Raw genomic sequence first — 14,135 nt, forward strand, 5'->3', positions numbered from 1 at the left:
GTAACATCACTTCAAGGTCTTCTATTTTATTTGCTAAACTTCTAGCATTGGTGAACATACATTTAATTTTTGTACTTTTACTGGCTAAACGTTTCCCCTCTTGCTCCCTACCACTATTTTTAATTGTACCTGTTACGGTTGGTCCAAGCCTACTTGGATCCCCTTGGGCAATTAGATTTGCTTTATTGACTACATTGCATATTTTTGCTAAGTTTGCTTGATTTACAACTTTGACTATGTTGACTGGAGTGAGCCCACTATTGTGGTTGTGGTCAAACATCTTCCCCTCCTGCACGGAGAATCAAGAAAACAACCAGAGGAAATTCAGGAGCTTCTTTGCCCTGCAGGGAAGGGAGATGGTTTGACAGACTGCTGCTTAGGCTTTTTACTGCTCAACAAGTTATTAAGCCCATAAGATGAATTTTACAAAGTAGAGAGGATGATGGAGCATGAGGAGGGTGTAAGTAAGAGTTTTTTGGGCGATTACCAGATTACCAATCTGGTAACAAAGACTTTCTGATTATGGTACTGTTGCATCATTCTGGTAATAGCTGTAACGGTACAATAATCAATTGTAATGTCAGTAGAGCTGCATTTTTGCATTGCCATCATATGTGATGGCTTAGGGCAGAATGGCTGCCACACCATGTTACCGATTGTAACACTTATGGTGGGCCCTCCTTATTACTGCCTATGTGTAGTGCCTATGTGCATATGTGTAGTGTGTGCAAATATATTGGAAGTATAGTATACTGTCTACTTACAGCTCACCCACTTCAGGTCCAGATATCAAAAAACAATCAGCTAGCAGAGTACAGATTGCTCAAGTCCATTAGTCATCAGGTCTAGTTGTACTAACACAGAATGTATGAGCTGTCTCTTTCACTGTCTCTACCCCCCAGACTTGGTGTACTTTGAGTGACTATGACATCTGATGTTGTTAGTGTGACATTAAGGCTAGACTAGGTATACGGCACAAGACCTAGGAAGGCAGGAAACGTAAATGCAGCCCTCAAAAAGGAATATGTGCATAGTCACTTTTCTTGTTTTGTTTTTCAGTAGATACAGAGAGTGTGAACAAGGTTTGTTTTTCCCTACACAGGATACTATATATATATATATATAGGGTGCCATATAAGCTAAAGCTAGCCAAGACTGTAAGTAAAGTTTCTTAGTCATTTTTGGCTATGGAGTTAGCTTTTTTTTTTTCGATCTTAGCAGCATTGGTAATAAATGGAACTACATATAGAAATGTATATTTTCACAGCTCTATACAGTTACATTTTGAGAGGGATATTGGCGTGTATGTGGGAAAGTGGTGACAATGAACAGATAATGGTCCAGGACCCTAGTGAATAGAGGTGGTCTTTGGTATAATAAGTCACATTTACAGTACAGTCTACTACTTTTTTTCTAATTATATATAGACATGTTTTAAACAAGTTTGTGATTTTCATATTTAAAGTTTTTTCTGCATCTTGTTTTGCAGCATCTGACCTGGCAGCAGAGCAAGGGCAAATTCTGGTAATTGCCACAGCTGCAGTTGGAGGATTCACTCTGTTGGTTATTCTCACTCTGTTCTTCCTCATCACTGGCAGGTAAATCAATGTCCCTTAGAAGATCACTAAGCCTACAAAACAATATAGCAAAACATTCATATACCTGCGCAAAACTTGACATTGTGTTAATCTTTGGTTCATTCAGTAGATAGCTACAACTGTGCTGCTTATTTCTTTTTTTTTATAATTAATTTTGCCAAGCAGGTTGGTGCCATGAGGGATTGGGATTCAGCAGGTATCTGATAAAATTCCATGTTTGGCTAGCTTCACTAGTAGATCAACACGTTTATTCAGTGATGTTGTCCAAAATCCAGTACAAATATGACGAGTTCAGAAAGCTAACAGTCCTCAATCTCTTGACTTATCCAAAAACAGTAGTAGAGTAGGGTTAGGATTGCCAAAAAATGCCAATTCAAATTGATAATTTATTATATTCATATGTTCTCATTTTGCCCCCAAATAAAACCTTTTAAATCCTTTTTTTTCTCCCTGTATTTTGCCTTCACGTCTTCCGTATTTTTGTGGTTTCATTCTGCTTCTGTCAAAGGTGAAGTGTCTTTGTGATGATTTAATTAGGAGACTGTTATTTCTAGCTTAGCATACTAATTACCAAAATAAGTGCCTGAAATGATTAGCAAGGAACTAATTTACAAGAAGTAGTATTTCTCTTTTATGAAATGTCAGCCATTGATTGTAAGAGAAAAACATATTCTCCGTAAATGGACCATAGAAGAACTGCCGCCACGTCCCTTTCTCTCGCTAAAGGCCATTCAATAAGTTTTAAAGTTGAAAAGGATGACGTTTTGGTTTTAATCATGCTAATTAACCTGAATTTTGCGCTGTGACTTCTCATGATTCTTAATAATTAATATTTGTTTCACTTTGCAATGTATGCAGCATGCAGAAGCCTCATTAAAACTTGAAAAAAAGCCGCTTTAGTCTGGTGATACATTCTCTTCGGTCAGGGCAATTAAAAATGGAACCACTCTATGTATGGAATACTAAGCAAAATGACAGCTTTTGGCAAGAAAGAAGAATTAAACATAATAATGTGTTAAAACATTTATAAGATACATGCCACTTGTGATGTGTAAAGTCTCTAATGGCAAAGAAGGTTAGATCTTCAAATATTACCTGTTAGTCTTTTGTCCAAAGGTGGGCAGAAGGACAGGTAATATGTGAATTGCTTGATATTCTTAATCAGACACCTAGAATTATTTTGTGTGTGTGCTAGAGTTGACGACTTTTGATTTAGGGAAACTTAAACATGGTGGAGGAGCTTGAGTGGAGGTGGCTTATTAAATGTAAGGGTGGCTCAATGGGTGTGGCTAAATACATGTGTTCATAATGAACATGGTAAAACAGAGCCTGGATTTTATTAACATTAGGATAATTAAAATTTTATTCTTTAATCTTGAAGCCAAAGTAGCTTAAAATTCCTAAGTCTGCAGGGTGCTTATGTAAATTGAACCTGTGCTGTGGGACTGTTGGAAAGGTGAGTGTGTGCTGCTGTAAGGCAAGGGGGCTTAAAGCTAACCTGTTACTTTGCCCTGAATGGGCAATGTTTTCTTTAAGGAAAAGGGTATCAGAGTGCGATAGAAAATGGCATCAGCACAATGCAATGAAACTACCTACATGTATATGTAGGTGTGAACTGCATAATTAACATAGCATACTACCATGACCACAAATGACAATAGAAAATATGACAATTCAGAAAAACTGCTCAATGCTGCTGTTCTGTTGTGATAGAGGCTTAGTTGATGCCGCCCAAGCTGCTGGGCTGGCTGTTGTTGGTCGCTGTACTGATCAGTGATGACTGCTGCTGAGCTGCTCACCATCTTAGCTATGGTGGGCTACACTGGTCACTGAGTGCTGCTTACTGTCATTGTCACTCACAGCTGTATGTGTGATTGCTCAGCTCTAGAGCCGGCTTATGACAGCTTCAGTGTCACACGTCAGCTCTAATTATGGGGATGAGTGTATTTCACTCACCCCATAATTCTCCTTTAATGTGTCTGTTCCCTAATTACTAGTTTTATTCCAGCTTCTCCCATAATATAGCTAGATAGAAATCTGGCAAGATCGCTTGGTGCCTCAGCAATTTTATTATTATTTACAGAACCATAAGGCCAACAATTTACATCAGTAGGATGCTGCTGAAGTCTTGCCACCCCCGGCCATGGCCTGCCCACAAATTTGGGCTCATCTGGTTGCATTGTTATTCCAGTTCTCATTTTGCCTACAGATTTCCTTACTCTCATTGTGATGGTACATAGCCTGGAAGAGAATGCTGGGTTCACAACTTAAAATGCTGATTTTCAAGCACTCAATAAATAATCATGAAATAAAGAAACTTGCGAGTAAGTGGATTTTAGCAGATGTTTGCAGGAGTCAATGCACCTTTAATGGCGCAGATAACATCCAGTGTTTCATTTCCATTTCCTCAGAATCCAATTAGCTATAATTCCTTCAATATTTATAGTGAGACGGGAAGAATCTTATGTCTTCATTTTCCTGCACGCACTGATTGAAGGACCTGTAGCATGTCTTAGCTAATCACATGTGATGAGGGTACATTAAGCATCTTTACACTTGTGATTCCGCCATGCATTCCTCAGAGAGGGGAAAACATACATCATCAGCCCATTGCACAGCAGTGGAGGGAAGCCATGCTCAAACAACAATTAACCACGGAGGTACAAGAAGAATGTTTCCTTCCTTGCCAATTATCATTCGATTTCGTTTTTGTGGGAAGAACTTAACCCTGGACTTTAGAGCTGCAAGCCTTGAGCATTACCATAATCTTCATACTTTGCACAGCATCTTGTGCCTTGTTTTAAAGTTTTGAATAACAAACCTGATGCAACCTGTGTCTTGAGTTCCTGGCTGTGTAGTACTTGATGTAATAGCTTCCAATCCATTTCAGCAGAAATCTCCATCTTCAATAGAGGATCAACTTGCCAGGCTCCCCGTACCTGCTGAAGTTGCTCTCTGTCATCTCCATCCTTAAGCTTCACTCACTAGACCTTAGACCCAGGGCTCAGTCTGAGCACATGGCTTCACTATCTAGGCAGCAGGCCTAGAAGGGTCAGACAATCCACAGCATTCCTACTCCAGGCATGAGGCCCAGGGGGGAAGAGACACTAACAAGTTCAACCCCAAATATTTATGTCCTCTCCCAGCATGCACCACTGTCTACAAACCTTCTAGTGATTGGCAGGGGAGACACACATGTTCATAATGCACCATTATTGGCTGTTCTGCTCTATTGCATGGCCACACCCAGCAGCAGGCAGATAGAAAACAAAAACAGAGAGCTTAGGAGAAACCAATCGAGCACAGACTATCAAATCAGGATCAGAATTACTACAATCTGACAGCTCTAAATTTAAATAGTCACTCCTGCTTAAGGCAGGGTGGCTATATATGTATGCAGTAACACAAAGCAGTGTATCCCATCCAGCACTCTATAAAAGTCAGTAGTTCTACTGTTGAACTAAACCTGACATTTTAGGTTTGGTGTCACTCACAGAGCATCATTATATCTCAATGGCTGGGTTTCAACACCAGATTTCAGCTGTAGGTGACAGGCCAACATAAACAATCAGTTATTCCGTAAATCACTTCAAAGAGTAATGAGATTGTACAGTAAGACAGAAAACAATCAAAACTTTACACAGAACAGAATTCTTGGCAAACAGCTGAATACACAGCAGAGATATGTGATTTGAGTAAACCATTTTATCTAAAGGCTTTGTAATACTTTGACAGATAGTGCAGACAGGTAGGTGGCTTCCACATTTTCTGGCTCAGATCTGCTGCTTTCATTTTACCCCTCCACTTTCCAGCTTATTGGATAATGAATCGGTATCATAACACTGATATATTCTCTAATGAACAGACGGGTGACACAGAAAACTGAAAAGCATTAACATGGACGTGTTTGGATCATATGACCGGCTGGATAGAATTGCAGTCTGCCATCAGATGGGCTAGTCCCATTATCAATATTCAAGTGAGATAGGAAGGTCAAAGAGAGTGTCCAACTCATTGAGAAATCTGGATGCTTGTAGCCACAAAACATTTATGTGAGAAATAACAGCCTGAAATTTTAATTTATCCAAAATCTAAACTGATAAGATTCATTTTATTTCATACATAAAAGTGCTCCTTGGGGTATATGAACCAGGGGTTGAGAATCTGTGATCTAAAGTACATTTGAATATGAAATACATTTACAACAAAACATTAAAGCAAGCAAACACTTCAATCTTTCTTCTGCGCTCTGTTTTTTCAATACAAAATGGCCATGCTCAGAAATTACACTTTATATGTAAATGAAACATTAGCTCCCAAATTGTCATCAGATGAGCAAATAAGTAAAGTAAATTAAACTTTTGTTATTCGGATGTGCAAGTAGCTCAGCACTAATCAATACATTCTCTCTTGCTGTTTGTTCTTTGTAAATCAATACTTTTAATAGATGCAAACCTAATACATGTGATATATTTAAGTCCTGGTTATGCCCCTTATTTGCAGGGTGATTATAGGGACATTAGCAGTCCTGATGTATCTTAGAGACATGTTGAATATAAAAGACTCAGTCATGTGCCAGGCGAGATATAAATTCAATCTGAAGTATCATTTAAGAACAGTGATAAGGGGGCATTCATGGGAAATTATTCTATGAACACTAGGCAGGAAAATTGTGAATAAATACTCCATTTACTGGCAGGATTTAAAACAAATTTTACTTTGAAGGGCTTGGATTGGTCACTCACAGATGTGTTTTGCTGTACTCTTTGGAATTAGCAATTTGATGAACTGTCGCATCACAAGTTTTCTGATGAGTCTATTCGTACTGGAGAGGCAGGGCGAGATAAGCACCTGCTGCTTTATCCGCCAAGCGATTATCCGCCAGAAGCAAACAGAATTCATTTCACAACCGTTGCAAATAACACGTTGAAAGGTGTAATGCCAAAGATATGCCAAATAGGTTGTAGCTATTCTGAGGAAAGCGAGCCCCGTTGTGTGGTTTGTGCCTTACATTTTGATAGAGGACTATTGAAGAGGATGTTAATTGTTGGCTCTGACTGGAAGGGGTCAGGCTCACCACAGTCAGTTAAAAGAATGTATTAGAATCCTAAGGCCTAGTTACATCAGTCACAGATTCATTGTTCAGTGATTGTATGGTACCCTTTCGGTCGTACTTTGCAATATGCATATTACATATATAACATCCTATCCGTGTGCAATAGGGTTACTGTGACCCATTTATGATAAAACTCATAATGGTAAACCAGATAGAAGTAAAACTGGAATTTTGCTACCACCTTCCTATGTTCAATACATTGGAAATGTGCAGTCCGGGTCCTGAACCCTCAAAGTATTGTGCCACCTACTGTACTACCTGAATCTGGCTGGTATAGCTTACGTAGTGCTAAGTAGGGGAAGATTTATTTGTGTGACTTTTTTTCGTGCCTCAGACCTGCCTAGCCAATGGTATGTTAAACAGGCAGTGTTCTTACTTATCTTAGATTCAATGCCATGCAGAGATAGGCATGTTATGAAGTTTTGCTATAACATAAGGTTTTGCATGTTATGTAGAAATTTAAGTACAAATACTTAACATTCAGCAAACCTTTCAGTGCATTTTAACAAATTGCTAATGCTTTGCTGGCATACTTGCACATTTTGGGTGTCCCCGATCCTTGCAGCTGTTGCAGCTAGTGATGCTTTTTTCCAAAGGTTGCTCTTTATGGGTACCATGCCCAGATGTTTTTCAAAAAGTCTTAAACAAGTTTCTGTGGCAAGTTGGTAAGTTTCATAATATCAGTAAATTTCAATGGGCACATTTCTGGGAGCGAAATGGGGGGGGTTAATGGAGAGCCACATAGTGCATATATATAAGTTTAAGATAAGACAGAAGCTTGGTGCTTCTTGGGCAAACTCACTGGCCCAAGTGGCTCCGTCGGCTAACGAAGGGAAGGGGGGAGGAGTCCGGTGACGTAACGGACATCGACGTCACCGGACTCCTCCCCCCTCCCTTCATTAGCCGACGGAGCCACTTGGAGAAGGGGGGAGGACGGGACTCCCAGAAGCCGGCGGGACTCCCGACGGGACTCCCGGAAGCCGGCGGCGAGGTGAATCTTTTCATTTTCGATCAAAAGAATTTTAATCGAACAAAAAGTTTAACGATTAATCGTTAATTTCCCCAGCCCTAGTAAAGAGTTATGAATTTTTATCCCATTCTGGTCAATTACTAAGAGGTTTAATTCAGTGATGTGAGCTGGAGAAGGAGATAACAGCTCTTTTAGAAGACTCTTTGCAAGGTCGACTGTGAGGAGACTTTTTGCCTTTCAGAGGAGTCTTTTTGCTAGGGCCCTGGAATATTGGAAGATGGCTAGAAACAGGGAGCAGTTTCAGAAAGCTTGCTCAATCCATTACAGTCTATTACTGTTCCACACATTGAAGAATTGGTGGTTTCAGAATAAAATGCGCCCCCCAGACCCATGAGAAGGTTAATTATGTATTTAAGCTGAGGTATTTTTGTCACTGTCTTCCTTGGACTTTGAGCCAATAAAGCCTGCAAGCAAAGATGTGTGGATGTCGGTCATTCGGATGTGTCAGTAAGTGATTTGGGGGAGCATTAAAGCAATGCACCAGTAGAAAGGCCAGGAGGGCCCATTAAACTCAGCATCTTCTTTAGAGATCATTGCTACCTATATTTTAATACAGGAAAAGCTCATATTCCAAAAGACGCTGCATGTCACTTGTTCACAGGTTTTTGGCACTGGACTCCATGGCAGTACAAAGTATCAATTGTCAAAACACTATCCCAATTTTATCTATACAAGGGAAAACCACAACACCATATTCTGAGGCAATAAGGAGAGCCAGCTATGTTTTGCACTGTTGTATGCTACTGTATATACTAACTACATCCATATACAAACCTCTTCCAAACTTCTTAGGGCTGAGAATCTCATGTCTAGCACAATGGATTATTTGTGAAGATGTGCAGTAATTCACCTGGAAACACTGTAATTAAAGTATAAAATGCTTGTCACATTCTCAATGGTGCTCCTGACAGGCGTTATTGCACACTTGAGAGGGAAAATCTGCCTAATATGCTTTTGCTCAGTGCTAGCAATGCTGTGATTGTTTATTATATGCTCAGTATTGGTTTGGGAGCTTAGCAAACTACTCAGCATAATTAATATAAGTAGGATAGAGTCTCATAATCTGGGGTGAAAATTCTGAGCAAATGTTATCAGTCAGCAAACAGTAGGTAATGTTAATCCATCTAGGAAGTTGCAGCATTATCTGGAAAATGCTTTATAGTCTGTGTTCACCTGCGACTGACTCTGTTAGACTAACTCACCCAGCTGCTTCTTTTATCTAACAGAGACTCCAGAGGAAGATATATCCTGCTGAACTGAGGCCAAATGAAAAAAGAGAGTGTTGTTTTAATTAGCTGGTAAAATTACTGAATATGATCAAATGATGCATTTACTTGCATCCCTCTAATGAAGGGAAAAGCTGACTAGCAGCCATGTATATGATACCCAAACAAATGCTTTATCCAAACCCTGTCCCTTCTACTATAACATGCTGATTCTGCACATAGTAATGAACAAAAAAATTAAATTGCATCATGGGAGAAGAACATCTTTTCCTTATTCAGACCTACTCAGTTGTGACATATTGATGATGCAGGGTCAAAAACAAACAGGATCCAAAATTCCATCTTCTCCACCCATTTCCTAATGGAGACATAAAAAAATAATTGTGCTTAGCAGAGTACTTATTTCATTTAAAATAACTAAACAAAATAAAGAAACCAGTGACGAGAGTAAAAGACCCTTATAATTTGTTTTCTACGGGGCAAGAGTAAGTAAACTTTCCAAAGGCAGTCATTTCTTTAGGTGGCAGATGAGCTAATCTGACAGAATATATCCAGAATAGTGATGGGCGGAACACACCCCTGTTCAGTTCAAGTTCAAACTTTCGAACATGGAAAAAGTTCTAACTCGAACTTCAAACTCAATGAAAGTCTATAGGACCAGAACTCTGAAAATCAAATGTCCCCATTTTGAAGGTTTATATGCAAGTTATTGGCCAATTGAAAAATTCCTTTAAATATCATGCTTGGGGGGTCCCCTTAAACTGCCTGTAAAGTGGCACATCTGTACAATGTATAGAACCTGCTGTAGCAAAAAGTGAAATTTACAAAGAAAAAAAATTAAATTCATAAAGGAAAAAAAAAGGGTATGGCTCCCCCTCCCAAACAATACCAGACCCTTTAGGTCTGGTAGGAAAGTTGGGAGAAAACCCATTCTATAGAAAAAAAAAAGCATGGGGTTCCCCCCAAAAGTCATACCAGACACTTTAGGTCTGGTAGGAATTTTAGGAGGGACCCGAAGTTACAATAAAAAAATTAAAAAAAATTGTGTGTGGTTCCCCTCCAAAGTCATACCAGGCCCTTGAGGTCTGGTAGGAATTTTAAGGAGGAGGAACCCCACCCTCAAAAATGGGGGAAAAAAGATGTGGGGTCCCTCTAAAATTCTCAACCTGACCCTTGATCCGAGCACAGGCTTGGCAGGGCAGGAAAAGGGGGGGACAAGCGAGCGCCCCTCCCTGCCATACCATGCCACATGACCTCGGCACTGGGCGGGTGCTTTTCCAGAGTCGCCCCCGACTTAACGGAATAAAAAATAAAACAAGTAAAAATAAATACAAATAATAATTGAAAAAAACCTGGCGCCCGCCGACCTGTCCACTCGCGACGCCCTCCCGCCCAATCATAGCTCTCAAAGTGCACTGTGCTATGAATGGGTAAAGCAATGTAATGCATCAGGGCTTCACAAGGCACCGTGCAATGCGCAGTGCCTTGTGGGGCGCTCGCCACTGAACGCCCTGATGGTTTGTGTGTTAGCCGAACACACGAACTAGCAATGTTCGAGTCAAACTGTCAACTCGAACATCGAGCCCATCACTGATCCAGAATTGGATCTGAGTATGAAAATTCTATTCTCATTTTCCATTCCATCCAGTGTTGGGTGCCAAAGACAATACCTCATACTTTTAGGTAGATTCTGAGTCAGTTTAAGTGACAACACTGGGCTTCTGTTACAGTGGAGTCCATAGCCCTGTGTAAGCTATAACTCTAGCAACTCATGGCTTTTACAGGTCTTTGCTTTCTGAACAGATTGGTTGGGAAGCAAAAAAAGTAAGTATGTTACCATGAAGGGCTGTATTTAAGTGAATACATTTTAAAGCTGGACTTCAGGCAGATTATAATAAAATACCACTGACTGCAACTAAGTATCTATTATTTATTATTAATGAAATGTTTTTCAAATTCAATAGGTGTAGGTACATTAATTTAATTTGACTTTTGCCTCTTGCAGTCTACTGTACGGTAGTGCTTAGACTGGAACAGTGAGGAGCATGTCTGTTTGCCTGTGCATACCTTTTACACAGTAAACCTACGCTCAAGAGAGAATCCTACATAACCCTTATTTTGGATATGTGCTACTTATTGGTAGTAAAAATTATTAAAATAAATATAATGTGCAGAAATAGACTCAGAACATAAAAAGTGTAGTGTCCCTTAACATTGGAGGTGAGGAGAAAAATATCCCTTTACTTGGTGGTCAGTGGAAAGGTGCCTCCTAGCATTGGCCATGGCCAATAGGTTATTGACCCCCAAATATTAATGGCTAATGGAAGAAGGACCCACTTACGATAGTGTTAAGAGGAAAGAATGCCCTGTTACATTTGTTTTAAGTGTAGTTTCCCTTTTATTGATAATCACTGGTCCCAAGTCTCTGGCTCTGCCAGCTGATGGTACTGGAACAACAAAAGTGCTGTAAACCAGAAGATTAATCTACTAATGCTCAAGGAACTCCTAGCAACCTCTGGAGGAACCCTACTTGAGAATGATCTAAACTATTGCCATGGACAATGTGAATAATTATTGAAATTGAAATATTGATAAACAAGGTGTTTTGGGCTGAAATGCTTCCTTGTAAACAAACTTATAGTTATAACTGTGTTTTTCCCCAGGTGCCAGTGGTATATTAAAGCAAAAATGAAATCTGAAGAAAAAAGGCGTGCACATCTGCAAAATGGAAACTGTGAGTGATATGGCTCTTAGCTCATTGTTTTTCTTACCTCAGCATGCTTTTTATTATTTTTTGTTTGTTTGCTGTGTAACGTATGTGAATGTAAGTGAATTGTGAGAAGAGAGGTACAGCAGCGGACGTTGCCCCAGGAAAACAGTTACACCCTTAATCATATAGAGGGGCTTATAATAACAAGGGATTTCTCAGTGTTAGGTGGAGTGGGACAAGGCAGGATTCCAATTCCAAGGGAGGCCATTATGAAGATATTTTTCTTTCCTTTGCGATTATGACATGAGTGAGTCTGTCTGAGAATATGTTCTACATGTCATCTCGAATCTCTCATTTTTCTACACCAGCGGTGCTGAAGTTGCTGGTGTGATGATGGGAGTTTCAGATCCCAACACTGCCACTAGAATGTGATGGTGGCAGCCTCAGATACTGCCATTGCCAGCAGAATAAGACTTACACATTTTCAGCCTTTTCTAGCTCATGCAACACCAACAATCTAGGTGCCATCAGACTGAGAGTGATCAACACTGGGGTCGGTTAACTCTGAAGTTAACCCTTTACACACACACCCACAGTAGCCACGTGATTTACCGGAAACATGAACTGTTCACTGCATTTGCTGTAGTAATTCTGATCTTTAAGAAGTGCCTGTGGTACTAAATGCCATGCTCAGACAGGAATAAACAGAATAGGAAAATATAGACGCCCTCACAGAGGCAAAGATTCTTAAATTTCTGATTTAGAACATTTAGAGATTTAGCTTAACAATGTTTGAACATCATTTCAATGAAAGAAAAGAAAACAAGAGTCCACTCCACTGCAGAGTATGTCCAATCTGATGTATTGGGATAAAATTAGATTGTATTGGAGTCATTGGGGGTGATATACTAACCTAAACACACGCACGCACCAGGTGCGTGTGATTTTCACACAGCAAAACGTATTTATCAACCAAAAAGTCTCTAAAAGCATACTTCTACTAATGCCATATATGGAGAAATCATGCACATGATGCATATATAATGCTGCTTCACAGTTTAGACAAAAATGGTTAGCTCATGCATTTACATTCCTGCATTAATCAACGCAAGCAACACAACATAGAGCTAATTTACACAACATCGCCTTGCAATTCATGCAGGGCTTTGCACAACACACCTGCTGGGTGTGTACACACTACAAAGGTGTTTAGATTCCACCCATAGATCATGCTGGGAGGGAACACACTACAGAGGTGTATACATGTTCGTGGTGTGTTTATAAGGTTAGTAAATCAACCCCATTATATCTGAATTAAAAGAGAACTATGGCACAACCTGTTTTGGTCACGGTTCTCTTAAGAATCACAGGAGGACATGTACTATGTCCTCCTGTGACCCAAAACTTAGCATATAGCGGTCTATTGCCCGATATCTGCTGAAAGCGCGGAGCCACACTGCAGCCAGGACGGATCCTGACATTATTGCTGATTGACAGCTGGCCACACGATGGAGGAATGGACAGGGGAGGAGCGAATCCCTGCAGGGAGGGGTGGAGAAGATCGGAAAATAAGTGATCGGCGGTATGTGATCACTCATTTCCCAATCTATAGAGCCGAGGTGTGACAGCTTCAGCGTCACACGTCGGCTCTAATCATGGGGGAAAGTGTATTTACCTCTCCCCATAGTTCTTCTTAAAAGATTAAATGACAATATAATAGACCTCAAACATGTTGCACAGGTGTTTTTGGTATCTACTTGATTGTTATATTCTTATACATTTAGGTAGATACTTGTTATGAATGTAATTTTAGTATAGCAGAGATTATTAATTATGTGTAAAGTTTGACCTTGGCAGGTCAACTCAGAATGTGTATTGTTTAAAACTGCTTTGCTAGACTCTATACAACATGCATTTATGGCCTGGCTCATTAAGGGGCTTTTGAGAGTCTAAGGGGTCTATTCACTATGCTGCCGAGGGCAGCCGAGTGAATGACCGATCAGAAGTGAAGTGAGCCGAACACTGTTCGGCTATTCACTTCAGGCTGGTACGGCTGATTTCAGCCGTACATCGGCTGAAATCCGCCGTACAACGGCCTGCTTCGTGTGGCTTCGGGTCGGCCGAACATGCTCAGCATGTTCGGCTGACCCAAAGTGCAGTGCAGAAGGAGTTCGACTCAGCCGATCCAACATCTGGATCGGCCGAGCCGAACCTCTGGCAGGCTTCTCACTGCTGTTCCGGCTATTCTTAAAGATCCCGAACAGCAGTGAGTGAATAGCCAAATGCCGCCGAGCGGCATTTGGCTCGGCGGTTCTGCTCGGTCCCTCAGAGGTACTGAGCAGAAAAGAAAAAGAGTGAAAAAAGTTTAAAAAAGTAAATAGAAAACGATTGTGCGGAGCTAGCAGTGACAGCTAGCTCCGCCCAATAGTTTCCTATTGTCCGGCGGCTCTGCTGC

The 14,135-nt window shown here is 40.4% G+C and overlaps 1 protein-coding gene across 1 annotated transcript in view; it reads left to right on the forward strand.

The window, feature by feature from the left end:
- Positions 1-14,135, forward strand: part of LOC108797808 (ephrin type-A receptor 6) — a 355,406-nt gene that overhangs the window by 179,148 nt on the left and 162,123 nt on the right. The window contains exons 5-6 of the mRNA XM_018569475.1: positions 1,490-1,598; positions 11,634-11,704. Of these exons, the coding sequence (XP_018424977.1) occupies positions 1,490-1,598; positions 11,634-11,704 (180 nt within the window). The remainder of the gene's footprint in view (positions 1-1,489; positions 1,599-11,633; positions 11,705-14,135) is intronic.

Source organism: Nanorana parkeri, unplaced genomic scaffold (genome assembly GCF_000935625.1).
Source record: "Nanorana parkeri isolate BGI_ZX_2015 unplaced genomic scaffold, ASM93562v1 scaffold1340, whole genome shotgun sequence".
NCBI classification, from domain to species: domain Eukaryota; kingdom Metazoa; phylum Chordata; class Amphibia; order Anura; family Dicroglossidae; genus Nanorana; species Nanorana parkeri.